At 52.8% G+C, this 26,953-nt stretch overlaps 1 protein-coding gene across 3 annotated transcripts in view; it reads right to left on the bottom strand.

Moving 5' to 3' along the window:
* LOC144169442 (polycystin-1-like protein 1) overlaps positions 1-26,953 on the bottom strand; it is a 433,694-nt gene that overhangs the window by 126,923 nt on the left and 279,818 nt on the right. For 2 of the 3 annotated variants that reach the window (XM_077698599.1, XM_077698600.1), the window contains exons 5-9: positions 20,002-20,163; positions 18,948-19,147; positions 16,136-16,372; positions 13,730-14,619; positions 677-940 (exon numbers count right to left, since the gene is read on the bottom strand). In XM_077698599.1, the coding sequence (XP_077554725.1) occupies positions 677-940; positions 13,730-14,619; positions 16,136-16,372; positions 18,948-19,147; positions 20,002-20,163 (1,753 nt within the window). Of the gene's footprint in view, positions 1-676; positions 941-13,729; positions 14,620-16,135; positions 16,373-18,947; positions 19,148-20,001; positions 20,164-26,953 lie in introns of those variants that run through there. The other variant, XM_077698601.1, reaches the window with a different exon arrangement.

The raw sequence follows: 26,953 nt of genomic DNA, 5'->3' as shown, positions 1-26,953 counted from the left end.
TTGCGTAACGTCTTGTTCTTCTTCTACAATGTTGACAAGTATGAACATTACACCGGACCAAGACGGGTAGATTTAGCTGTGACTATAAAAGACTATTGCGCAGGCATTCTTTTGCTTTGGCCGGGTGGCTGAATCGAGTCACAGACAGACAGACGTACAGACAGACATACAGACATACAGACAGACCAAAATTTCTGGGTTTAAGTAGCCCAAGAAATACTATCGTCTTTAAAATATTTCCAGAATTAAACAGCAACCAACTGCACCTCAAGCTACCAAGCGCTGTGGGGGTAGTGGGCGGTGGCGGACGTCATTGATCCACATTCTTTCCGTGGAGAGCGTGATGGATCATCGCGGGTTATGCGCGACAACGTGTCACGGAGCGACGTAACCTGACTCGACGAGCCTCGCGAAACTCAAGCGTTCGTGACAGGATGATGTCCATTGGCGATCAGAATTCTTGCATTCGTAGACGACGCACACGTAGTCGAAGAAGTCACGCTTGGGGAAGCTTCTGAATCTTACGGCCGTAGTTGCGTGGGAGACCGGTGAAACCAAACGAGTGCTCAAGATCGCTCATCTTTTTTCTTTTTCTTAGGAAAGGAGAGGGGGGCATGCAGGATACAGAAACGTGCCTGACAATTCATTCGCCGACTAACAGAGCAGAGAAACTCACCGGCGCTCCTGGCTCGTAGCATGTGTCCCGCGGAGGCGGAGGCGGCGGCGGCCGAGCGGAGCTCCCAGGCGACGTCGGCGTCCGTGCCCCGACGCAGGCCGGCCCGGAACGAGTAGCTGCGGCCCACGAGCAGCGCGACGTCGTGGCGGCGCGGCTCGAGCGACAGCCCTTCCGCCGGGCTGCCCACGAACAGGGGCCGATCGATGAGGGTGGTAACGCTGCCCAGCGGGTTGGTGGCCGTCACCGACACCGAGAACCATCCTCCTGCGGACACGGGGGAGCACCACATCATCTCTCCGGCACACGGGGGCTAACTCGCTTTGCATCGACCCCCGCCTCCTTCCGGCGGCCGCGCGTGCTCGCCAAGGAGGAGGCCACAATGAACGCGCCTCGGGAACAGCGCGGACGGGCCGACTGCGCTGCACTGTGCGCCCGGCGACAAACTGCGTGCTGTCTTGATGATCCGCGACTATTTCGCGCCAACTGGTCCACCCTCTAAGACGCCCGTGAAGATGGCCCCGAAAAGTGTGCTCGTTGCTTTCGCGGTACGTAACGCTCCGAGGTAGCAGCATTTATACAGCGGGGAGAGGGAGTGAACTACGTCGAGGTATACTACTGGCCCTTCTAGCTGCTTCACTTAAAGGCCCAGCATTTTGAAAATCGCGCACACTGTCACCTAGTAGGTGCTCTCGGACGTACAACTCGCGCTTATTTACCTTTTTTTTTGTACGTGAGCATAATATTACATAAATGTCCCAGTTTCCAAGTGATAACAAAGGAACAGCTAAGGATGTAACATATTATCGCCGGTCACACCGACGCGAGCATTTGCGAAAACCTTTTGGCAGCGAGAATGTATTTCGTAATGTCAGTAAGCATCCAACGCACCCCCCCCTCCCCCCACACACCTACCTTCCAAGCCATAACCGTGTATGACAGCCACTCAATAGGGGATGGATGAATAGTAATGCTGATAAATAGCAATGCGCCCTCCAGGTAACACGATGACCCCGTGACCAATAAGGAAATGGATCCCACGGGAAGAAAGGAGAGGTACAGTGGTGAAATGAGAAATATCAAGGAATGGACGGAAACGCCTGGGGGAGCTTTGCCGATGGATGATCACGATGAGGATCACTACAATGAAACAGCGAGAAACCACCAAGTACTTTTGTTTTCCCGACTAGATGGGATGGATCATAGAGAGAACGAAACGATTCCTCCGCAACGCACACTTTTACCGGCTCATCCGACAGCCGAAAACCCAAAAAGAAAGTCGGGGAAACGCCAGCAGACGCCGCCCAAGCCATTCAGCAGTGTGTTTACGCGCTCTCCGGGATGATGTGTGGGTAGACGGATACTGCTGAGACCGCACCGATCTGTCAACGCTCATAATGACCGTGGCTGCCGACGTGAGTAGGACGCCACGTCGGCGTCCGCCTTGGCCGTTTAACTGGTTCAACGTACAGGCCGTCGAGGCCCAACGCGATGGGCGTGCCTGAGTGCCCGCCGCTATTCTTCCCGCAAATAACTAAACGCTCCCTAATGGACGGACGACGCAAAAAGACAAGCACTCACGCACAAGAACGGGTGCTGATTCAAAGCCTCGTCAGGGCGAAAAATTTCAGGCCGCCCGGCACCGGGCAGAGATGGACAGCGAGAGAGGACGAGTTACCGCCGCAGACAGAAAAAAAAAACGCCTCCGTAAAGGGCGAGGAAATTGAGCAACGGTTATTCGGACGACGCGAAAAGAATGGGCCCCAAAGTGATGACGGCAGCCGTTCCGAGGCCTGCGTGCGCATAAACGACGGCGGCCGATATCAATCATCGCGCCAATCGGGATATGGCCACCATTACTCCTCCATCGTCTACCGGCCCATCACGAACACAAAGCGCTCCCATGTTTCTCCGCCGCCGCCGTAGCGCGAGAAGAGGGGGGCGAGAAGAGGAGGACGACAAGAAGAACGGATGAAGAAGATACGAGCACATGACGGACAGCGGAGGGCTGCAAATGTAAACGCAGCGCGCTGTGCTATTATATACCAGGGATCTGCTTCGAGACAACAATAGTGCGCGCAGCGGTTCCAAGTTTTCCGAGCGCGCGAACGACCATATTCGCCGCCGCCGCCGCCGCCGCTTTCGTCGAGACGCACGAAGAGCAGCAGCGGAGGAACGTGCGTCGCTTCGCAGCACGTACGAGCGCAATCCTTTACGGCGGCCGAATAGCGCCCAATGCGACAGTGAAATAAGGCGAGCCATATACGTCCTGGCGGTGACGTGCTCGTCCCCTTCTCGCGGGTTCTCTCAATCTCTCCCCATCTTCACCGGGGGGTCTCCGCGGAAGATAACCTCTCAACGAGTACGGGGATAGCGCAACACATTTCGCGGCACCCTCTCGGCTACGGGCGCAACAAAAGAGCGACGTCACGGACGAGGGGGGCGCCGCTCGGCGGCAGAAAAAGACTCCCTCGAGAGCAGCGCGCCGCTTCTCGAAGCATGTCTGCACAGAGACCCAGCGTTGTCTCTGCACTGGCGCGTTCTGGAAACCGTGACCTCGTAAAGGCCGCGGACCGGAGGACGGCACGACGGCATTAGCGCCAAATGGGCACACGAGAACCATCCGTTTCGGCGGCCGCTGCTTGATGCGCGAGCAATAAGGGACGGTCGAAACGATTGGCCAGCTGGCGGGCCGGTCGAGACCCTCTTCTGGCCATCGTCCTCAGGAGCGATGAAAGGTCCACGGACGAACCTCCGAGAAGAAGGAGGAGGGTGACGGGCAATCACTCCGAGCTACTCGGGGGACGCTAATCCCGTCCGCATCGTCTCCAACGCGCCCACACCGTGTGTCCGCTACCCGAGCTCTGTCCAGACACCAACGACACGACCGACGTTCGCGGGCTGCTGCGTCCTCTCGACTACTGTACGGGAACGTGCGCGGCGTGGGAAATGCGCGGCGCTCTCCTAGGGGATGAGCGTGTGTGGATGCTCGGGCAAAGTGTTCGCACCCCGGGCTGAGAGCCGCACGGTTTGTCTCCGTACTGCCCGCCCGTGTCGTTTGCGAAGCGATTTCGGGTGGAGGGAAAGAGAAAATAAAACGGCGCGAGCACTGCCGGCCGTTCTCTGCTTGCGGCCTGCTCCGTGGCTATGGTTAGCTATGCCTCGGAAGCAGGAGGCAACAACTATGCGAAAAAAAAAAAAAAAAGACAGGCGTGGGGAAGGGTTTGAAAAAACAACGCCCTTGTTTGCCCCGCTGCCCAAGTCTTGTTTTGGTGCCTGCTTTTTTTTTTCTCCCTCTCTTTGGAATCTCTAACCACATCTACGACCCCGCAGTGGAAACTCTTGTTACATAGACAATTGCTTACACGACTTAAACCTGTTCTACACGGAAGCTTTCAATTGACAGTCGACCATTTACTTACAAATGCACCCCACGATAGACAATTCGTTCTAAGGCATTCGGAAGGCCTTCGAAACAGCCGTGTAGCGCAGATATTAAACGCACAGATTGAAGGATAAAAAACTGGACTCAGAAAAAATGATGAGGTGCATATAACAATTTTATTATGCGCAATAATTTGGTTTATCATTCCACATCTCCTTGTTCTGCTTCAATACTCGAATGAATGTTACACCTTCTATTGATCAGCTATAATCGATGCCCAAACCGTAAGCTCAAGTAACAAGTCTTCATTACAGAGCACGTGGTCGTATGTTCGTTTCCCAACCAAGGAAACAAAAACTTGACATAGCCCCAAAGGTCTAGACCAATTCGGAGACCACGGCTGTACCTCTAACACACGACTTGTGAGCGATATTTTGGACCTGACACTTCACACGCTATAAGCTTAGTTTGTCTAACATTAGGCTGGATTCTCGGCGGCCGTTCTCTGAGGAGAAAATCCTGGGCGACTGGCCTTCTTCGTCATTTACGCACAAGGCGACGAAAGCGCTCCTGTGCTTCCTAAAAACAACGAACTTGCACAGAAGACTCTAGCACAATAGACTGCTTTCTATGAAGTCACGGAACTCTATCGCCTGTAGTACCGTAAGGCTGGGCACACGTATTTACCCTCTCTGTCCTTATCTTCCCTATCTTTTACTGTTTTCATCTTTTTTTTACCCATTGTTCCCTTTTACCCCGTGCAGGATAGCAAACTAGGCCACAGCCTGGTTGACATTCCTGCCTTTATTTTACCTTTATTCCTTCCTTACTTTCAGCTAGCTACCCCGAATGAAACGGCACGATAGGAAACGGGAATAAGCAAAGAAAATGCAGCGAAGTAAGGCATAGGGCTAAATACCGCGAGCAATATGACAAGAGCAGTAACAGAAAGATTACTAAATAGCTAATGACTATTGTGCAACAGGCTATAAGGTTCATTTAAAAATTAATTATGTGCCGAGCCCCCACAAAAACAAGTGACTCAGCTCGAAGGAAATCGAATACCTTAGCAGTTTGAATCCGAAACGCGACCTTTGCGATTTTAAACGAACAATACAGGCTGAATATCTTTTCTTTTTGTTTTGTTTTCACTGACTGATCCAATTTTTAAAAGCTCCTCGTGCTTTTCTTCGCCGGCAAACGATATTCTGATTATCAAGGAGCAAATCTCTAGATCTGTAATTTCTGTCTGTCGCTTCCCTACTATTTTCCTAGCGACACAAGAAAAAAAAAAAAAAGAAAGTAAAAGCTCGTCAACGCCCCTATCCTTCATCACGTATCTCCCACTACACACCCTTACAACAGCCTAACCTGCCATGTTTCGAATACGACTGTAATGATTGCAGCGCTGATGAACCCGTCTTGACGATGACCCCCCTCCCTTCTCGTGGCCTTGTTGGGTCTCCCCATCCGGTGGCGGAATGTTGGGGCGGCCTCCGCCGACGCCGGCCAGTCGCAACCCTTTGTTGGGCCTCGTCGGCGGCTTCTACGCGGCGTCGGGGGATGCTTTCCTTTCATCCTGACCTTCGGGGACGGCCAGGGGGGGAGCGGAGGTCAAAATCCTTATTGGCATGTGCGCTGCTGTGGGGGAGGCGGCACTGCTCGCGCCCTGCTAGCGCGTGCTTCGACGAGTTTGTTCGGAGCTGCGGCCCAGAGCGGTCGCACCAAAGCTTGCTCCCGTGGTGGTTTTTGGGCGCCAGAGCCCCACGAATTTCTCGCCAACCGTGCGGCGGTTCGGCACCTTTTTTGGCCTCCGGGCCCCTACCAGGGATCGCGCCGCGATACCCCCTTGCGCGCTGCGGCGCCTTTTAATTTTAATCCAGTTTTTCTTGTCTTGAGTAATGTTTCGTCGTCTCTTGTAAATACGTGTAAATAGACTTCTTTTTCTTCATCACCTACTGGCCTCGTCTCGTCATCGGGTCCTTCACCACCCTCCACGACGACACCAACCACCTTCAACAACGAACCAAACTTTACTACGACCAACATGAGCCGACCACCCGAAACCCCTCCCTTCCCCCACCCCGGAGCAGTGCGAGTGCGGGCTGGTCAGATCTCTGCTCGAGAGTCGGGGACACGTGATATTGCGGGCTAGAGCAGCAGCGATCACTCGCGGCTTTCTGAACTACGAAAATTTTACGCACCTTTACTTAATTTAAATTTTTATCGGTTCAAATAACCGTTTCTACAACAACAAAGCCCGTCCCAAAACTTGAAGATGGACCACCTGCAAAGTCGACCGAGAAAGGTTGTTTTTGTGGAACTAGACCACACGGCAACGCTAACGGCACGATTGAGCGTGGCTGCTTGCGCCGGTCCCTTCTCAGTGTCCCACATCTGTGACCGCTGACCATGCACAGTAGTGCGGAAAAATGTATGGGGCATCGACATGTGTTTTTCCGGAATTGACATTTTCTGCTTTAACTGCCGCTAGAGCTACATTTTACAGCGAAATTCTGTATGTCTCGTCCCAAGTTCTCGCGCCCACGTGGAACGAAAAATCTGGGGCTTGGTGCGCCTTCTGGTGGGCATTACGATGTACTCTGGCTGGCGGCCCACGCTGTTCGTCGGTAGGTGGTGGGTCCTTCTCGTGCGCGCCTTAGTTTTTAGCCAGCGGCGTGTGTTCAGCGCATGGATACATTCATAAAATAAAAATAAAAAGCTTCCGTTGATTCCTCTGTCGTAGGAATCGGTAAAACATGAAAGTGAAATGTACAGCGAAATCTGCAGCGGAGCATGATTTGCGGGTCGCCGGCTGTCTCGTGGGTGTGCTTGGCGAGCGACGTCCTGCTGGCAAGTCGCTTCGGCAAAGGTGTACTGGCGTCATTTCCGTGACGGATATGACGTCAGTGAAATCTTAGTGTATCCCGGCATAAAACACTTTCGTGTTAAAATATAAATCACGAAAACGAACAACCCTAAGTATAACGTACTCTTTAGTACTAAAGGTTGCTTCCCCCCAAGAAGACCCTGTGGGCAGAGGTGCACCCTTTACAGGTCGCTTGCTTCGGCGTACTGGCGTCATCTCCGTGACGGATATGTCGTCAGTGAAATCTTGGTGTTTCCCGGAATAGAACACTTTCGCGATAAAATGTCTTTGAACCTCCATTTTTTGATACCATTGCTCCATTGCCCTAAAAAATATCTTCCAGCAATGCATCTGTGTTTAGAGGTGCAGCCGACTTTAAGAGAATATCGGCGTAAGCTTGTTGTTTGTAACTGGCTTTCCCACATTACGTGTCGTTAGTGGCGAAACCAAGGTGGGATCGCCCCCCAAAGCCACTAACTAACCCCCTCGACACCGATTTTTAGGCACGTGTAATTTTTTAGACCCCGGTGGTGGCCATCGGGGCCCGCTTCAAGCAAAGCACCCATCACTCCTCGATTTTTGTTAAGCGTGATATATATAGGCCGGCTAATAGCTTTTTCCCCAGAGGCAATTTTTGCCCTTCAAAGAGTATCAGCGCAGCAGAGAGGAGGGAGCCTTTTTTTAAACTGACCACATGGTTGTCTGCAAGATGTTGATGAAAAAAGCCCTTGGTGTGCAACTGAGAATAAATCATGAGACTTTGGTTGGTTGCGCCCTCCTCCCCCCTCTCCCAAAGCAGGCACCTGGATCCGCCCTTGTGTGTTGCGCAGCCAAGCATGGGAATCGACGGATGTATATAGAATGGTTACAGCCCCACTTTATGCTCTTGTCCACCGCCGCCGCATCTTTTCCGAGTCGTGTATACTCCTGGTGCCGCGCGGCGTCAATCTCCCTCTGCCATGACGCAACGCCGCGCGCTCCTCAGTGACCACCTGTGGCTGTGATTGGCGTAGCCGCGCCATAATAAAACGTCATCGGCTCTACCCAACAATCGCGTGTGTCCTTAGTCTGTGATGTAGAGATCGGGCTGCCGTCCTTAAAGTTCAGTATAGCAAATCCCCCATAGAGCTAAACCCCAAGCAGACCGCCAGCTCCATTGGACTTCTCTCTTACCAGGGTGGAAGAGCTCTAATTCGCTGCAATCATAGCCCTGCAATGTATCGATAAAGGCAAACTTTACTCCTTTTTTTTTAAAACTTGGGGCCCCTCTGACGCACCGAAGCATGACCCAGGATTCCACGAACCGGCTCCAGTAGAGGACGCTGAAGTTATTTCAGCCACCTATAAGATTTTCGATCGTGCACCGAACGTCAAGAGGGCAAATCTTCCTTAAACTTGAGCCAATTTGACAGCGTGCCTCTTAAAGCCGGTTTGCCTCTCCCACCGCGCTGCAAAATCTCGCTATAACGGAAGGCGTTCCGTAAAAAGTCGCTCCTGAACCGAATGGGGCCTGTTACGAATGGGCCAGCGCCGCAGTACTTCCCCGCATCACTCCTCGGCTGTGCGGCGAAGCCACTCGTGCGCCTTCGAAAACAGGCGCAATCATGTCGGCAACAAGTTGCGACAAAGCCTCGTCAGACGCTTCGCTCTCTGCGCATTCGGCGGCTGCCTACGGCGGCTGAACTTCGGCGGCTGCCTGCGTGGCTCGTCTCCACGCTCTTCAAGGACAGAGGCCCCGGTGATCGCAACGGAGTCCTCCTCTCTCCCCTCTCTCGGACTCAACGTGCCCGAGGCTATGAACGGCTTACGAACTCTGGAAAGAGTGTTGTGCGTGTTCCAGCGTGTTGCGTTTGACCGTTATCGCTTTTGGGTATAAATAGAGCTTGCCCAAGCGTTGTAAACCATTCCTGTTAGAGCAGCGAATCGATGTTGTCGCTCTGCTCGAGTCCTGTATTGTAACCTCGCCCGTCGGGGCATTGTTCTTTGGCTTCGGCTCACCTCTCGCTATGAAGTAAACAGTTACGTTAGCCTACGGCTTCTGGACTTCTTCACGGCTGCAACAGCAGCTGGCCGCTCGCATCATACACGCTACCACTCGTACGTCGGAGGCCACGGAGGTCGGATCGGGTGCCCCCGCCCGGTCGCAACAACTGGTGGCAGCGGTGGGATGGCAACTTCGTAACACCTGAAGCCAGCGGTGCGAGACCCAACACCACGGACGTCAAGGCGGCTTCGGACTTCGCAGAATTCACGGCGGTCAAGGGTGAGTGCGGGACTTTTCTTCACTGAGTTTTACCAGGCTTCTGAGGATAGCTGGTAGGGCGTGTGTTTTTGTCGCGTGGGTTAATCGCGCAAAACATTTTTGGAGCAGTGGGAAAGCAGTACTCTAGACCGGCCATGAATTTGAAGGCGTTGAAAAAACCGCAGTTGTTGGAGCTTGCAAAAGAGTTGCGCTTGGATGTTACGGACGCACTGAGAAAGCAAGAGCTGATACAGGCTATACTCGCTGTCGGGGCTGACGATGAGGAGCTGTCGGAATGCATTGAGCTGATCAATGGCAGGGAGACCGCGAAACGTCAGGCTGCCGAGGCAGAGGCTGAGGCTGAGCGCCAGCGTGAGGAGTTCGAGTGGCAGAAACAAGAGCAGGAACGCAAGCTCAAGCACGAGGCAAAGATGCGATGGTACGACCTCGAGTTCGAGCGCCTTGAACAGGAAGCAAAGAGGCTCGAAAAAGAGAGACTCCAACGGGAGAACAAGCACCTAGAGCACAAAATTCAACTCGAGCAGGAAGAAGCGAAGCCCGAGTTAGAAAAGTTGCTCGAAAAAGACCTCGTTGTCGTGGATAGAGAAACTGGCCACGGTAACGAAAAGAAAGTAGCAGACGCTCGGGAGCGCGAGTCGGAAGCGACCGTTGCTGCCCCGCAGCGCGTCAAGGTTGCTGAGAGAGATAACGACGGCGCATTAGCTCAGACTGTCGGCAGAGGGCAGTGCGTGTCCACTGAGTGCGATAATGTGTCGGCGTTTGTTTTGGAGATCTCGGCGGAGTGTTCGGACGGTTCAAATTCACGGGACGCCTTGGGAACGGCTACCGACTTGAACGTGAACATTTCGCGAGATAGCGAGGTTTCGCTGGAGTGCGGAAACCATGAGGCTACCGAAAGGCAACACGACTCCGCTGAAACGGAGGTTGTTCCTTGGGATGGTAGTGCAGAAACGAGCGATGTGGTGGCAAAGCCTGCATCCGAGGCAGCGAACGGTTTGCACGGTTCAGTTGGGAGAAATGACGATCTCGCCACTGAGCAAGCCGATTCCGTCCTGCCACCAGCTCAGGAGGAATGCGTAACCGACGAGGTTACCGAGAGACCGCACGAGTCCGCTCAAACGGAAGCTGTTCCTTCGGACGGTAGTGCAGAAACGAGCGACGTGGTGGGAAAGCCTGCAGCCGAGGCAGCGAACGGTTTGCACGGTTCAGATGTGAGTCGTGACGATCTCGCCACTGAGCAAGCCGATTCCGTCCTGCCACCAGCTCAGGTAACTGACCTCGAGCAACGGCCAGCCGAGCTCGTAGAGATTCAGGTGTCTGGGGCGGCTGAGCCGTCTTTCGAGACAGGGCAGCCTGATTGTAGTGTAGTTCTGGCAGTGAGGAAGCAGAACGGGAACACGCTTCGGGCTTCGCGTGCTGAGGCTGCCGCCGAAAGCGCGAGGGACGACGAGGTAGTGACTGTTGGGAACTACAAGTTGTCTAAAGAGCTCGTCGTGCCCGTTTCACTCCCAGCTGATGCTCCCGATGATAGGCCAACATCGGCAAAGCTAGTTGAGATTTCGGTGGCGCCTGTGGCTGAGCCGAAGTTGGGAACCGATCAGCCTAGAGAAGAGAACGTGAACGCGTTCCGATGTTCGCTTGCCGAACGCGTTCGCGAAAAGGCGGGCAACGAGGAGAGAGGGAAAACGTCTGCGCCTACTTGTGGCGCGTGTTTCACTGCGGGCACGCCGAGGGGCAAAGCCGTGAGCTCGCATCGTGCCAAGGGAACGCCGCCTCCAGGAAGGAGTGCGCGCCTTACGTTCGAACGCTGGAAAATCTCGCTCGCTCCTCCGCGCGCTCGACCTTTGTCGAACAAGACGACCGGTGTCTTTTCACGCGGTCGCAGCAGTCTCTTTCAGAGAACGGGCGCACCTAAAGTGCGATACAAGGGGAAAACTCGGAGCAATGATGGGAGCTCGAATCGCAGCTCGCAGCGCGAGAAGTGGCTTGTAGACGCCTGACTTTCTCAATTTCATTGTTTTTCCTGGAACAGGTTTCGCCCTTTACGATTGCAATTTTTTTGTGTGGGACATTTCCAATCACGCGAAATGTCAACTTTCAGGTTTGTTCACGTGTCTAAAGTACTGCTGGGCAAAAATATAACTAGAGTAGTTAGTTATTCGCGTACTTTTTCGCAACTAAAAGCCTGGTAGATCTTCAGTGTGGATTTGTCTTCGCACTTGCCGGCGATGCGGTTGTGTCTTCCTGTGTTGTTCTGTTGCTTGCCTGACCAAGCCAGAGACGTTCTTGGGGAGCCACTAATCGTCCAGTGACCCGCCCGGTGAAGCTCCAGCACGGTGTCGTACAGACAAGGCCTGGAGTCGAGCGTCTGCCGAACACTTCACTTCGACAGCATCCCTGCGGACAACGGTTGCAGACCCTTATCCATCGGGATCTCGGACCCCCGGCGGAGAAGCTGTTACAAATGGGCCAGCGCCGCAGTACTTCCCCGCATCACTCCTCGGCTGTGCGGCGAAGCCACTCGTGCGCCTTCGAAAACAGGCGCAATCATGTCGGCAACAAGTTGCGACAAAGCCTCGTCAGACGCTTCGCTCTCTGCGCATTCGGCGGCTGCCTACGGCGGCTGAACTTCGGCGGCTGCCTGCGTGGCTCGTCTCCACGCTCTTCAAGGACAGAGGCCCCGGTGATCGCAACGGAGTCCTCCTCTCTCCCCTCTCTCGGACTCAACGTGCCCGAGGCTATGAACGGCTTACGAACTCTGGAAAGAGTGTTGTGCGTGTTCCAGCGTGTTGCGTTTGACCGTTATCGCTTTTGGGTATAAATGGAGCTTGCCCAAGCGTTGTAAACCATTCCTGTTAGAGCAGCGAATCGATGTTGTCGCTCTGCTCGAGTCCTGTATTGTAACCTCGCCCGTCGGGGCATTGTTCTTTGGCTTCGGCTCACCTCTCGCTATGAAGTAAACAGTTACGTTAGCCTACGGCTTCTGGACTTCTTCACGGCTGCAACAGCAGCTGGCCGCTCGCATCATACACGCTACCACTCGTATGTCGGAGGCCACGGAGGTCGGATCGGGTGCCCCCGCCCGGTCGCAACAGGCCTTTCGTCCGTATGGCCGGTGTTTTAGGAGTACGGAACGACGGAACACTCCTTTTTTTGTACAACGGAGATAGAAAAACAAGCAACGGTGGCGATCTTTATTGTGCCTGCTCGCCCGCGGCACAGCGTGTCAGCGCTTGTAACGGTTCTGAAAGTTCTCAACGTCTGCCCGAAAATTATTGACTAGGTCCAATTAGGTTATCAAGGTTGGTGCACCAGTTCCTGCTGCGCTTGACGCAGCGACACACCACTGGGATTCTGCATTGATTTTTAAAGGAAAAAAGCGGTGTTGCATTTGTATTGTCTGGGCGCATGCCATGAGGGCACAAGATTCAAAACTTTTTTGCGTGCATTGAGAAGATTTTAGCACTGTAGTTTATTTCTTACATTAAATAAGCTTCTTCACAGTCGATCATAAAACCGCGAAATATCCTCAGAACAGAGGCGTTTCGAGACTGCGTGAAATAAATCGGTGGGAGAAAAACGCGGCTAGCGGTCATTTAAACAAATATTTTGGAGGAACTAACCCAAAATACGTATATAATCGTCTCCCGTGAATATGAAGTCCACGGGACCACCGCAAAAGTCTTCAAATTAACCGAACTTGTAATTGAACAAAGGACACAATAACAGCACCGTAATTAGTCCGCAACACGCCCCCCTTCCTGATTCCGTTCAGAACCTCGACTTTCGTCCCCGAGTACGACGCGGGTTGCCATGATAGTTCAGACTTATTCCTAAACTCCAAGCCTGAATCGTCCATCACACAGACTGCTCACACAACGCTTTGCGCAACAAGAAAAAGTTGAGAAACATCATCTCGTATTTCGCGCTATTTTCCCCACGTGCCACCAACTCGCCCACATCAAGCTCCTGTTCCTCGAAAGCCAGAGATTCATACGCTCGCGCGAGGCTAAACGGGCCTGCCGCTGTATCAACTGCGCGCTGCCTCAACTGCAAGGCCGCCGACGTCAGTAGATAACACGGCGGCTGTTCTTGCACTTCCAATTTTTAAATTTTATCGATAAACGCCGGTCACCTCGATGCTTCTTATTCGAAATAACTTCCAATTGACCAATGTAATGGGTTTTAGCTTCAAATTATGGAGGAGCGATTTCTTCCATCGGACTGCATCTAAAATTGCCGGGGCCAGCACATCACTTCCAATTAACCGAAAATGTCAAATTAAGCTGCTTCGTATTGCCGAGAGCCGACTGATATCGGCACCCAAATCCACTGCTCTCCGATAGCAACTGGCCCCTTGTTAACTCGATTCCGCGCGCCGCTGATCGGGAAGCCGCCAACAACGCACCGAGGCAGCGGGCACAGAACGAGGAACGTGACCGGAATCGTGGGCGGCCGCCGCCAAGCTACTGTCTACGGCGAAACAAAGGGGGCCACCCCTCTCCCCTTATTGTTGACTCGAGGACAGGCAGCACTCACCGCGCTTGTAGCGATGGGCCACCACGGCAGACGCAGCAGCGCCGTGCGTGATCAATACGCCATCACTTGGCGCGGTCCTGGCAGAGGGCCCCACGCGCTCACTGGTGTCGTCACCGAAATGGAAGGCAAACACCACGTCCGAGCCCCTGGAAACCCGGGCGCTGAAAAGGACGACGTCGCTGCGCTCGCACTCGCGCCCGGGTGATTCTTCGCTCAGTTGGCGAGGCACGTCTTCGGGGCTCGATATCGACAGGCCGCCCCGAGTACCGGACGGAAGCCGGTAGACGTCGTCCCTGTCGCGCCTCGGGCCTTCCGGTTCCCGGCCAGTTACGGGATGGCTGGTCCGGTGAGGTGTTGGAGACCCTGGTGTGCTGGTTCCATCAACCTTACTATGATGTCCCACTTTGTCCGGCGCCCTGAGTGGCGACGGTCTTCCTAACGCGGACCGATCAGCACCAGCGTCACCGGGCTGAGATGAATGCGGAGCGGCCAGTTCTCCACGAAGGAGGAGAGAGTGCTGACGTTCCCCTGCCCTTACGGCAGCCTTCTGTGGTCGAGTTTCCCCGGGCCGTTCTTGAAACTGTGGCTCGAGCGCGTCGTGATCGTTACGATGCGGCGGCACTGTGGTCGGCGCTGTCAGAGCGGAGCTGTCGTTGACTCGATCGCTGGCGTCGTCTCCGTGGACACAGAGCCGCAGTAACACCACGTGACGGTTTCCAACGACGTTAGCGACTAAGTTCTCTATGGCTTCGACGACCCGCAGGGGTTGTTCGAGGCGAGCGACGAGGACTCCGTCCCCTTGCGGCAGAAGACCGTTGGAGACGGAAACGGAGACGTCGTACGTGCCTGGCGCGTGGAACGAATGACGTGCAATACTGGTCTTTCCCCACCTGCGGTAGGAGAAAGAAAAAAAAGGAAGGCATTTATTACAGCTCCTTTTTTGTCAGAAATTTGTAGTCCGTCGAAGCTCATCATGACTCCCGCAGCTAAAGAGGCTAACTTATTCAACCTGAAGCAGAATGACCCCGACGCATATTCTCATTTTGTAGTATCCTAGCTACATAAATCTGAGAGACTAGCAGTACTTCAGATTCCCCCAAGAACTGCAGCCGATGCGCATCTAAAACAACAATTTTGGTGGCTTGTAATGTGAACGCCAGGCACCACGCTCTGAAGTTGCGGTGCAGATGCATATGCAATGACCCTGGACGAACGGTGGAAATAACATCTATAGCACAGCTTTTTGCTCCGCTGTTTAAAGCGTAAATCTGTTTCTGTGCATATATACCCGCATGAACTATGGTACTTATTGTCCAAGAGCGAAGTATATCTTCAGGTCAATACCAGGCCCTTAAACCCTCGCCAGAGGCATCAAGGTCCACCCGGAGAACTTCAAGCCTTCGTTCCCAATGGCCGAAGATTAGCACCTTTCGCCTCTGAATATGGTTCTTGCATACTACAGGAAATGGTAGCCCAGTGCGACAAATTTGCTTTATTTTTAAAACCTCGCAGAAAAGCACTCACGCACGCTTAAGTACACGCAGAAAGTCTGAAGATTTGAACAAGGATTTGCCGGAACAGGTTAGGATACGCCACTACCAATGCACGGTCAAACTTCTTCGCCGATGGTAGGAGAAAAAAAATTGGCCGCGTATCTGCTCCTTTCGTTGCAAATGTCGTCAAAAGACGATAGTCTTGGTAGACATTTGCCACGGAAATGCCTCCCATCGCTTTCCCGCTCACCTCTCATGCTGTTCCTGTTCCGTCGCGCTCATCCCAAGGTAAACACACTAAAGGTTTGCTCAAGGCGATTTGAATTTAGCGCGTTCCACTGCTACAGGCGGGGTTTCTCTATGACAGCGCTGCAGTACGGCGGAGATGCGCGTGAATCTAGGCGGCCGACTTCAAGGTTTATAGAACCGCGTTGCCGTGCTCCACATGCGTTCCAAGCAGAACGTGGAACCTAGCTAGTGGAACCTTTCGTTGCTGTTGCCCCGTGATTTCTCATATGCCGCCAGGAGGTGGCGCGGGCAACAGCAGGCGGTACGCGTTGCTCTGCAGTAGATGTAGAATATCATTTACTATCGAAAAACCGAGCTTCCAGGAATTTTTTAATAAAGAAACTCTGCAAAAATCCCTTGTGTGCTAATTTCCTGTCTTATATTTGCGTAATGTCTTGTTCTTGTTCAACAAAGCTGACAAGTATGAACATATAAACCGGGCTTAGACGTTTACATTTGGCCGAGTATATAAGACTATTGCGCAGTAAGCGTGTTACTTTGGCCGGGTGGCTGAATCGAGTTACAGACAGACAGACGGACATACAGACAGACATACAGACAGACCAAAATTTCTGTGTTTAAGTAGCCCAAGAAAGACTATCGTCTTTAAAAGCAGCAATCGTACGTTTCCACGGAGTCGGGTTCGCCGTCGTCCACGCCGTCAGTCGTCCGGTTATCATCCCCCAGGTTCCAGCGAAAGGAGAGCCCCGAGCCGGTCAAAACCTTGGCTTCCAGTTCCACCACTTCCGTCAGAGGCACGGGCAGGGAGGCCGGCTTGAGAAGAGTCAGGCTCAGGGCCGACACGGGCTCTTCCACCACGGCCACGGCATAGCGGCTCACCGTGGCTGCATGGTTCCAGCAGCTGCAAGAAGACGATTCCTTCCAGTCAGAGTGCGTAACTGAGGGCGGGGCGTTTCAGTACAGAGGCCGCACGGATTATACAGAGCCACAAATCCTAAAGTTAAACCTGTCTCTGATGAAAGCATTATTAACAACGCTCGCACCACTTGGAGTAGGGGAAAATGGCATAACGGCTACCACGTGGCCGCATACGCACGCGCACAGGCGCATACACTGCGCGTGTTTGTGTTTGTGTGCGTGAGTGTGTGCGCGTGTTGTAGTCAGACTTGTGTCGCTCACGGCGGTGTTGCTCCAAGGGAGGGTCCGGCGGCGAAAACAACGCGATGCCCGCTGGCTCCGGTAACCGAAGACACGGAGCGGCATCCCGTGAGAGAGAGACTGTGAGCGCGCGCAGTTGCTTAGCTTGCATGCCACCACGGACAGGCACAGTTGCTGTGGGTCGCCTCCAGTAGAAGCAATAAATCCATGCTTCCCCGCAGACTGATGACGGTCACTAACCACGAGAAAAGGCCAAATTAGCTTAATAATATCAACAATTGTTGACCCGACAGCACCAGCCGATTGTATATTGTCACAGAAGCTGCCTATTAAGTTTAACCGATGCTGGTTACCGAGTTCGCATCATTCTTACTGGGGTTTTGTAATTGCAATGCCGCGTCCGTACTATGACGTCTGTGGCAATCCTTACAGCGTTAGAATAAAGACGTTGCCTCGGCCAGGCAGCAGCTTCCTCACGACAGAGCCGTCGCGCAGCCAAAGATAGGTCATTCCTGCAGAAAACGTGCAGCTGAAAACGGGTTGCGTAACCGCAGTTCACATTCCAGGATCGCTTTGCACGCCTGGAAAGGGAACGTTTATATCAGAAACGCATCTGGATCCAAAGACTGGAAATAAAGAATAGTCTCTGGGGCTGCTGCTGACGTCAGGCACGTGAAATGCATTGTGTTGTCCTTTCTTCACGGTGGCAGAAGCAGCATTTGCGCGTGCATGAAGCCCGGGCATCGAAAACGAGATTGTGTAACGAGCTCTGCTCAACAGCAAGCGTATAGGCTAGCGGCCGTTGTAAAGGAACCAAGATTGCTTAGACAACAAAATTGCCCTCGTATCTGCTTGCTTCGCTCCAAATGTCGAAATATGATAGCCTTCTGCCCCGTAACTGCCTCTCCCGTTACCCCCTCCCCTCGCCGTTTTGGTTTTCTCAATTAAATATAGCTGCGTGAGGTCTGTTATCCTTCGTCTTACTTTTTGCCTGGAACACCACGAGCCGAAATCTTTCTCTTAGTGCTTGCTTCTACCTCGCCCCATTTCGTCGCCGTTTGTTCAGTTATTGTTCGTTTGTTCGCTGTTGGTTCAGCAACATTTTTTCTGGGTGATTCTGTCTACGTACCTCACAGAGATTTTTTCGCACCTCCCACGTTTCATAAAGCACTGAGATCTAGAGCTTTCGCCTTAAAAGATAACGGTAAGAAGACAATGAAAGTAAGAAAAATGCGCCAGAGACGGCCCTAAAACACGGGTGTCTGTCTCACTGCTTGCCGCAACAAGGCTGAAATAGAGAGATATGTACCTACGACATGACGCTTATCTGTGGCTCATTTGGACATAGATGGTGGGAGTAAAAAGAGATTTGCACATACGGAAAGAAAAGCAACGCAGGAGATTCAAATTGAAGTGCGCGTATGATCCATGATCAATATGAGAGGATGCAACAAAAAAAAATAGAAAAAAATTCCCCCGCATTTCCCCGAGGGGGAGAATGTGAAAGTGCGAATGCACGGTTGTCGGGTCCGCTTGCGGCGCTTGCGCTCGGCCCCCGCAGCCCACCGCCTCGCCGCCTTCTCTTCCATCTCTTCCATCGGGTTTGTAGTATCACGTGTACACCACGCAGTTATCAAGCCGCTGTAACGCCGCTGAGTCGCCAACGCACGCCGCTGACGACGTAGTTTGAATGCGTTAAAGATATAAAGCGCGTTACTAACACTGATATCAGCGTCGCGTCCGTGGCTTAGTCGGTAAAGCGTCGCGCTGCGGCCGCTAAGTCCTCGGATCGAAACCTGGCGCCGGATGCTGTTTTTTTTTTATATATAGAGAAGAGGACTGCGGACGCCGCCGCCGCCGCCGACGCCGCCGGCGGTGGATGGTTTGGGGTCGCTTATAAAGTGCATTCGCACTTAAAAGTACACAAGAGAGGGAAATACGAAAGACAGGAGAGTCGAGGGCAGCCACTCTAAAAGCATCTCAGAGCTACAATCAGTAGTCCGGCGGCAGTACAACGCAACAAAAGCAGATAAGTCAGCACACGCGTCTAGGCCGATTCGCAGGCCGTGTCGTACGAAGGGGCTCTTCCTCGTAATGGTGACGATGGCGATGACGGAGGGGATGCCGCGCCATGCTTACGTAAGGACATTTTCGCTCCGAGCCAGTGATACCGTGGCCTCCGCGATTTGCTGCCGGCGGCGCGCCGTCAGCATCGGCGCGCCGCCGGCAGCCGGTCGCGGAGGCCGTGGTGATACAAACTCTTATTCAATAAGACGTTTGCGCGCTGCTAGTGCTGAAAACCCCGATGGTTTGCTCACCTGAGCGCCACGTGGAAGGAACCAGTGCGGGAGTAGAGTCGACTGAACCGGAAGGTCCACGAGTGCCTGCTCGTCGTCCATTGCTTGTGCACACCGTCGTGGTATGTGACGCGGATGAAGAGAGGGGGTGTGCCGGAGACGCTCGCACTGAAAGAGGTGCTGTTTCCGAATGCCGTGGGCGACGCAACGAAGCGCCGAACCTGGGCGAAAAAGAACGCGGGAAAACGTTTCACGTAAAAGCACGTATAGTTTCTGGGACTTTGAAAGCCCGTCGTGTCGTATACGTGGATGACTCAGCCGTCCTGCACACTAACCCTAACCTTGAGCATAGTCTCGGAACTGCAACCTATAAAGGACAAGCGAGACGTCGCTGAAAGATCAAATGAATGCTGCCCTTTCTTTCATTCCTTGAAATTTTCTTTCTCTGCTCTCCTGCGTCAATTTCCATGTTTTGAGTGGATCTAGAATTCCTGGATGGATGCGCTTATGTGATGGCTACAAGACACAGCTTCACTTTCAAAATTTCAGAAAGAATAGCTGAGAAGAAGAATTCTTCTGAACTGCTGTCTGTAATTATGGCGATAATTGATTGAATAGAACTGAAGAAAGATTACTGAACAAAATTGATTGCTTGATTGATTGATTGATTGATTGATTGATTGATTGATTGATTGATTGATTGATTGACTTCTGTCTGTAATTATGGCGATAATTGATTTAGTAGAACTGAATGAAGATTACTGAACAAAACTGATTGATTGATTGATCCATGCATTGATCGATCGGTCAAACCAACAATCCATCCATCCCAGTGGTACCTTGCATAAACCAACTATAAGATGGTGTTCGGGATATCGAGATTAGGAGAACATAGCCAATAGTACTAGTCGTCTGCAGAGCTGTTACGCTGAGACCAAGTACAACTAACTGGTGACAGAGTGGATTCCTCCTAGGTAGAGAAAAGCGAAAGAGTGGCACTGCAAGCAGCGCGCAGAAGTAGGGGGAGGAACGAGGGGAGAGGAAGGAGACAGGAGGCGATAGATAGTCCCCCAACCTGTGCGCATCGCAGCAAAGTGACGTTCCTAAAGGCGCGAAGCAGGGGGGAATGTCGGCGGCCACGCCCGGAGACCTGGTATCCCGGCCACGCCGCCACCGACAGCAGGACGACGCCGCCGCCACCAGTTCTCTTCTCCGCATCGAGGTCCGCCCATAACAACTGCAGGGCAGAGAGAGAACGCTCGGTGACATGAGAAGAGGCGCCCCACGTTGAGGCAGCTATCTAGCCTCAGGCCAGACAGCAAGCAGCAAAGCGACAACAACACAACTCCAGCCGACAACGAAAGAAAGAAGATCAACGCTCGCCAAGAACAACTTTCGGCGGCGAAGGAGCGTAGGCGACAAACACGCGACGTGACTCCACTGACAAGCCGCGCGCCACGACGCCGGCGCGACCACGACGCGCGTTTATTCAAAATGGCGGCCTCCTCCGCAAGTATGGCCGACGAAATAACACGGCAGCGCGCTCACATAACCAAGGGGACGTGACGGGGATGTAGTCGGGCTCTCAGCGGCGGCGGCGAACGTCGTAGCCCTGGGTGCAGTTCCTCCCGTCTCTCTCGAGCTCGCTCTTTGGCGTTGCTGGCACGAAGCCACGCACACACATCCCACCTATACGCGAGTATAGTCGCGAGCTGCTCTTAGCATGCCGGCTGCGTCGTGCCGCGGGCGAACGACAGAGGCTGACGGCCGGCGAACAGCGGCACTTCAAGGCGCGTTCGCTCGGGCCGCGCGTTGTCCTCTCCGCAGTTCGATTAAATGCTGGAGCCATACCGAATCTGCACAGCTTGCGCCGCTGCGCCTCGCTGCCCTCTTCCTGCCTCCCCCTCCTTCGTGCATTGCCTCTCGGAATGCTGCGCTGCTTTACAATACGAGACTGGTGCGCCATTAACAATACGACGCAATGCCCACAGCTAGCACAAGCAATCGAAACCAGTGAGCGCCCGCAAGGTAGGACTCATGTGAAGCCGGATATCCGCCTTGCTGTGAACTGTGGATGGATGTATGAAGAAGTCACTGCACCGGAGATGGATAATTGGCGTAATGAGTACACAGTCGCAAAGCTTTGCGTGAAATCTGGAATTTAGAGACTTAAGTCGGGAAAAGCAGCGACATGTAACGTTCGTTCTTTTTAACATATTAGTGCTCACCGCTGTGATAATTATACTGAAAAAGGTTTTTTTTTTGGATGATAAAACATTTTTTAAATAACCGTATATCACCCAAGAGCGCCGCAATGCTTCATTCATTCATTCATTCATTCATTCATTCATTCATTCATTCATTCATTCATTCATTCATTCATTCATTCATTCATTCATTCATTCATTCATTCATTCATTCATTTATTTTCATTTCTTCGGCATATCTTGTACGGCCATACGATAAAAGCAAGCAATACAACGATATGCAAACAACATAAGGGGAAACGCAACCGAGCGAATTGGTTGCAAAAACAGCTTTCACCAAAAAAACATAACAGAAATGGTATATAGTCCGCCGGTACAAATGAACGTATTTGATAAGCCTTCAGTAACGCGTAATGACGCCGCACAAATCAACAAAGCAACTCTGCGACAATGTTGAAGTAAACAGTGCCGGTAGGCGTTTAGCGGAATAATGCATAATCAGCTATGGAAATGACGATGTTTGTAAGAAAATTCGACAGTAACCCCGCTATACGAAGCGCTCAGAAGTGAAAATGCTCCTTTTCTCTTTTGAAGACAGGGTCCTGAATTCGAACACTTAAATGGACACAAAAAAATTAGAATAGATCCCTCCGAGATCTGAGCAACGCGCTGCCTCGTTTCCACGGTATTCTTTTCCTCTGTGACCCCAATTGAGAGGCCCCGCATAGCGACAGAACGGTGTTGCCTGGCGACGAGGTTTCTTGGCCGTTATGCATTTTTTTAATTCACTCTGCGACCTTGATTGACAGACCTCACACACGACGGACGCGATTTTACAATGTGGAGCAATGAGCTCTACCGCGCTAAAAAGCCGTCCAGCCGTCATTAGAACGTAAGGACTGCGTTCAGAGAAACAAGCATCCCATAAACAAAGCCACTACGCAGTGATCCGTGCAGGCTGAACAAGGGCTTTCTAAAAAGCAAAACAGTCGTTGAACCATGGTGCCGCCGAAAAAATTGGCAAAAATGGACCGGCCTTCGAGTTCGTAACCACAGCACGGTTACGGAATGATAGAAATACTACAGGCCGATTCGGCAGTGCCAGATTTACGTTCTCTGGTTTAAAGGAGGAAGGACAATAGCGTTTGACCCCACTCCTTAGTAATGTCGTGCGTTCACAGGCGGACAACACGGCAAGCGGCCACTTTCGACGGTTCCTTCGAACAAGGTCGATGAGACATGGTTACTTTCGGTCTTCACGCCAGCATCCGTCGCGACTCTAAGCGAAATTACGAGCTCCAAAATTCCTATCTCGAGCCGAGCTAACGCTGCCCGTGAACCGACATCGCAAAAAAAAAAAAAATTCCAGATAAAAAAGAAAAATCATTTCCAAAGATGAACGCAGATTCCTACTTCCGCCTCCGTAGACGCAAAACCACGTTCCTGCGATACCGCGAGAACGACACCGACCTCCCCCTTCTGCCGCAACGTCCATCAAGCGCGCCCGGCGTCGCCGACATCGCGCCAAGCGCGAAGGGTAGAGCGAGTCGAATTAAAACGTCAACGTCGAGCTAGACGAACGTTGTAAGGAGCGAGAGCGTCCAGGCCCGCACTTGCCGTTTCCCAGAAGGGTCTCCCCTCCCCCGCCCCTTAGCCTTCTTCATTCCCAAAGCACGCAGTGGGCATTATCCGCGAACGAAAAGGAAATCCGCACGCAGCGCTGTCAAAAACACTCGCGGCGCCTACCCGCACTGCGCGCTCGCGCTGCGGCAAAGCCACCCTTCCAGGGTCCCGCCCAGGCGCCTTTGCGATCGCCGTAGCCGCCGCCAACGCTGCGGCCGTGGCTGTCGCCCCGACGTCTCGCGACGGGCTCAAACGCACGTAGGCGGCCCACACCCTCTATCTATACCAGGAAGCTTCCAAGTGGAACTGTCGCAACTTCTGTGACGACAGGCTTCTAGTTCTTAGTACTGACCATAACGATTTATTTTCTCTTTTTGCACGTGCGTGTTGTTGCGTGGGGCATAACGAAGCAAGAAAAGGTGAAAGGCAAGCAGCAGATGTGACACGCCTTGTTTCCTTCTATCTGGGAGGCGTTCGCTAGGCGCCAGAATGCGCCGCATAAGGGCGCCGGCGAAAACGCTCCCCGCTGCTATGCAAATAACGGAGATTGGAAGCTCAAGTTAGAACGCTGAGACGTTTCTGGGCTCCAGCGCCGGCTTCTCCGGTTCCCGGAGCGCGCGTATTCACTTTCCATGAAAACGCGCGCACTTGCTCCGAAAACTTCAAAAAATATGGAAATGGACGCAGAATGCAAAAGCGTCGCCTCCAAGCGGATCTCACAAGACAGCTTCTGTTTCGGTATTGATATTGTCCTTTAACAATTCCCTCACAGCCCAAATGTTTCGAACATAATCATTTCAAGCGACGCAGCCGAAGCCTCGCGATGTAAACATAAGACTTCTGCAGCAACGCACCTCCCCCTTCACATGCCTATTTTGAATTTCGGGCTATGGTTGTCCGCATTTCTTAAGAAATGTTTCGAATTTCCACACGCGGGCAAGACGTAAATTAACACCCACGTGATAACACACGATACCAAACAACAGCCATTCGGACTTTCCTCAAGAACAGAACAAATATCTGCAAAAGTAAATTGTTGTCATTCATACTGGTTAATCCGCCACTGTGAATTGGCCGTAGCTTGATGGACACTCTGCTTTTTCAGCGGACCGCGCGATTGCTTTAATTTTTTTTTCTAGGCCGAGGCCTTTCAAAGCTGATAAGAAATAGCGACAAGGAGGCGGCCAAGGGTTTCAGTGATAAGTGTGAGTACTGAGGCCTGGGATGCCTTCACGCTACTTGGTCGCCTAAACCATTCCTTCAAAACGGCGCCCTGTCATGGAAGCCGCCCCCGCCCCAATCGTCGCGTATTACCGCCAACCTTGGACATGAAGCAAACACCGCCGCCTTTACCGTTTTTAGCTGCATCGCTGGCACTCGAGGACCCGAGCACGCTCAAGCTGGAGTATTGCCCGTCTCTTGATTTTCCTCGTGCACGAGGTTATTCAGCTCCTGTAACACGCGTCCGAGTACCACCGTGAACCGACTAGGAGTGTCCCGTCGGCAGGGGCTCGATTACGGACACCGCAAGTCCAACAAAGAAACGGACGTTTGCGGCCGGCGCGGACCTGACCTCTATGTTTTCTTGCCGACTCCCGTGCCCCTTGACTACGGTTACGCCTTGCAGCGTCAGAAGGACATTCCCAGGAGCGGCCTCCAGTGTCGTGTGAAAACACACGTTTTGCGGACACTCGCTGTTGTCACGGACGTGGTGCGGTATAGCTTAGCATTCCCCGTCACCGTCGGCAAAAATAGCGGTCGTGCTGCGCCCGAGGCAGGACTCCGCACGTGCCAACACGGCGCACTGCGAGACTCCCATCTCGTTAGCCCTAGAGGCCATAAACCCCGGCCTATCGAGACCCCACCACGATTTTCTGGAGGCTGTGTCGACGGACGGCGAGGAGAGCCCGAAGGCGCCAATCTTGAAGGTACCCGCCGAGACACCTAAAAGAGTCGTGGCCTCCCATAGATGCCCAGGCTGACGCCTGTGCGCCAACTACGGGCCGTTCGCCCAAACCGTTTTCCAGCGTTTCGTACCAGAAGTCAATCGGACAGCCGTGCCCCGCACCCAAAAGCTCAGCGCACGTTCCGGGGCACCAAGGAAGTTCCCGCGTGCAAGCCCCAGCACCTGAGTGTAGAGCAAACGGGGCCCTTCGCCAGCGCCCGTAAACAGTTCCCCCGCAGAAGTATCCCGCGCGAGCGTCGTCCGCTCGAACCTCCCATCTCCGGGATTCTTCGCGGGGCGTCTCTCTCCGCGGCAACCGGTTTTCTTATAACGGCTGCAGCTGCGCCTTTTGCTTTCTTGATTAGGGAGCAAGATACCTTGGCGGCAGGAGAGGATGTTAATGAATTTACGATAACAAGGAAGAGCGGTTCGCCAAGGGCACGAGCCCGGAGCTCTCCTCTCGGTAAACGGGGCACTGACAGTTATTTCCGTTTTTGTACAGCAGCCTTCGGGCGATTGCGTCCTTCCTTGCGTTCGCAGCCCAGTTATTCGGCGTGTTTTACAGCTCGAACCATGTAGGCCTCTAGTTTCAGGTTTAGCTGTTTAGCCAGCCTAGCAAGCGTCTGCTGTTAGCAGGCACAGGCACACACCAGCTCTTTGCGAACACTCTTCCTTACGAAAACACAAACGAGAGGCAAACATGAGTGCCTAACGTTTAAAATTGAAAAATAACATCTTATTTAGTGCGCCCTCAATTCTTACAATGTTTGCGCGTTTTCCGGAAACTCCATTTTTTCCGACCCTACTTTAAAAAGCCAGTGGAGAGCGCCTTTGCAGCTTCCTTTTGGTTTTTCTTTGAGTAACCCACAGTAAGCCCCCACATTTTTCAGCCACAAAGAAAAATATTACGCAGATGATAAATATCTTGAAGTCTATCTGGTTTCCGGCACTACGGCTGTAGCTGTTCCGGCCTCGTCCCCGCGCTAAAACATCCGCGACATAGTCCTAGAAATCATTCCAGCAAAAGAGATACAACACCGCCTGACTGGCTATTGTTCCGTTAAAAAACGCTGCCCGTGCCAGTGTTACGCCGGCAAACTTCAAAAATGATCTAGCACGAGGATCATGCGTGCTACCTCGCCTCCACGGAATTTTGGCGCACTCCGGAGAGAAACGCCCTGCGGGCCCGTGCACGCCGCCCTTGGTGGGGGGAAGAAGGAAGGGAGGCGTCTCCGCCACTTGGCGCTGAACGCCATCAATCCAAATTTAGCGGAAAATCGCACCCGGGGGCCACCGAAAGTCGCGCCAGCGAGCAGCTAGGCTGGCTCGTGGCACGCGCGCTCTGTGAAACCGTGTTATCGCGAAAACACAGAAACGCGCAATATGAAAAACCCCGCGTGTCGCGTAGCGCTTTTCGAGATAATAGTCTGGAAGGGGGGAGAACAAATGGGAGGAAGTTTTACAAAAAAAAAAGAAAATCTGCAACTCATAACTGGGAGAGGGGGGTAGCGGAGACCACTCCGACTCTCTATCATCCGTCATCGTCAGAGGAAACAGAATGAGATTCTTTCTGCGCAAACTGGTAGAGGAGCAGCGTGCAATTGCGCGTTTAGGAAGAAGAAGGGGGCGCCAACGACAGAGACATCGAGCGTAAGGGTGCGCGGGGAAATATGTGCGCAACGCGATAAGGGCGACAGCATTTTTCAACTTTTTGCATGTCGGCACAGTTTTTCACGCACAAGATGAGAGAGAGAGAGAGAGAGAGGAGAGAGAGAGAGAGAGAGAGAGAGAGAAGAGGAGAGAGAGAGAGAGAGAGAGAGAGAGAGAGGAGAGAGAGAGAGAGAGGGAGAGAGAGAGAGGAGAGGAGAGAGATACAACAAGAAACAAAAGGACAGGTACATCTTAAATGGGCCCTAAACGTCACACTTTGAGCTGGGGCCGTCGTAAACCTACATACACAGCCGGACGTACGATAATTGTAATGTGTCCCTTAGAGCGTCTTAAGGCTCGAACTGAAGGCTTCCTTACGTCTAGCTTTGCGGGTCTAATTTTTATCCACCCGTCCTTCATTGGAAAAAACCGCTCATCGTGTTCATTGTGCGTATAGCTGAGGGCAACCAGACCTCAAAGCGAAACTTTAGGGCCCAAGCTTTTCAGGCATGTCCCCGGAACAGTTTGGCCGTTTGCTATTCTAGCATTCTGGCAAAGTGATTCATTTTCCGCAGCGTAGCGCATTCCCCCAATGCTGTGTT

This window comes from Haemaphysalis longicornis, unplaced genomic scaffold (genome assembly GCF_048455015.1).
Source record: "Haemaphysalis longicornis isolate Haplotype H1 unplaced genomic scaffold, Haemaphysalis longicornis Haplotype H1 scaffold_2, whole genome shotgun sequence".
NCBI classification, from domain to species: domain Eukaryota; kingdom Metazoa; phylum Arthropoda; class Arachnida; order Ixodida; family Ixodidae; genus Haemaphysalis; species Haemaphysalis longicornis.
Note: the sequence above shows the minus strand (reverse complement) of the source record. Positions and strands in the feature narration are given on the sequence as shown.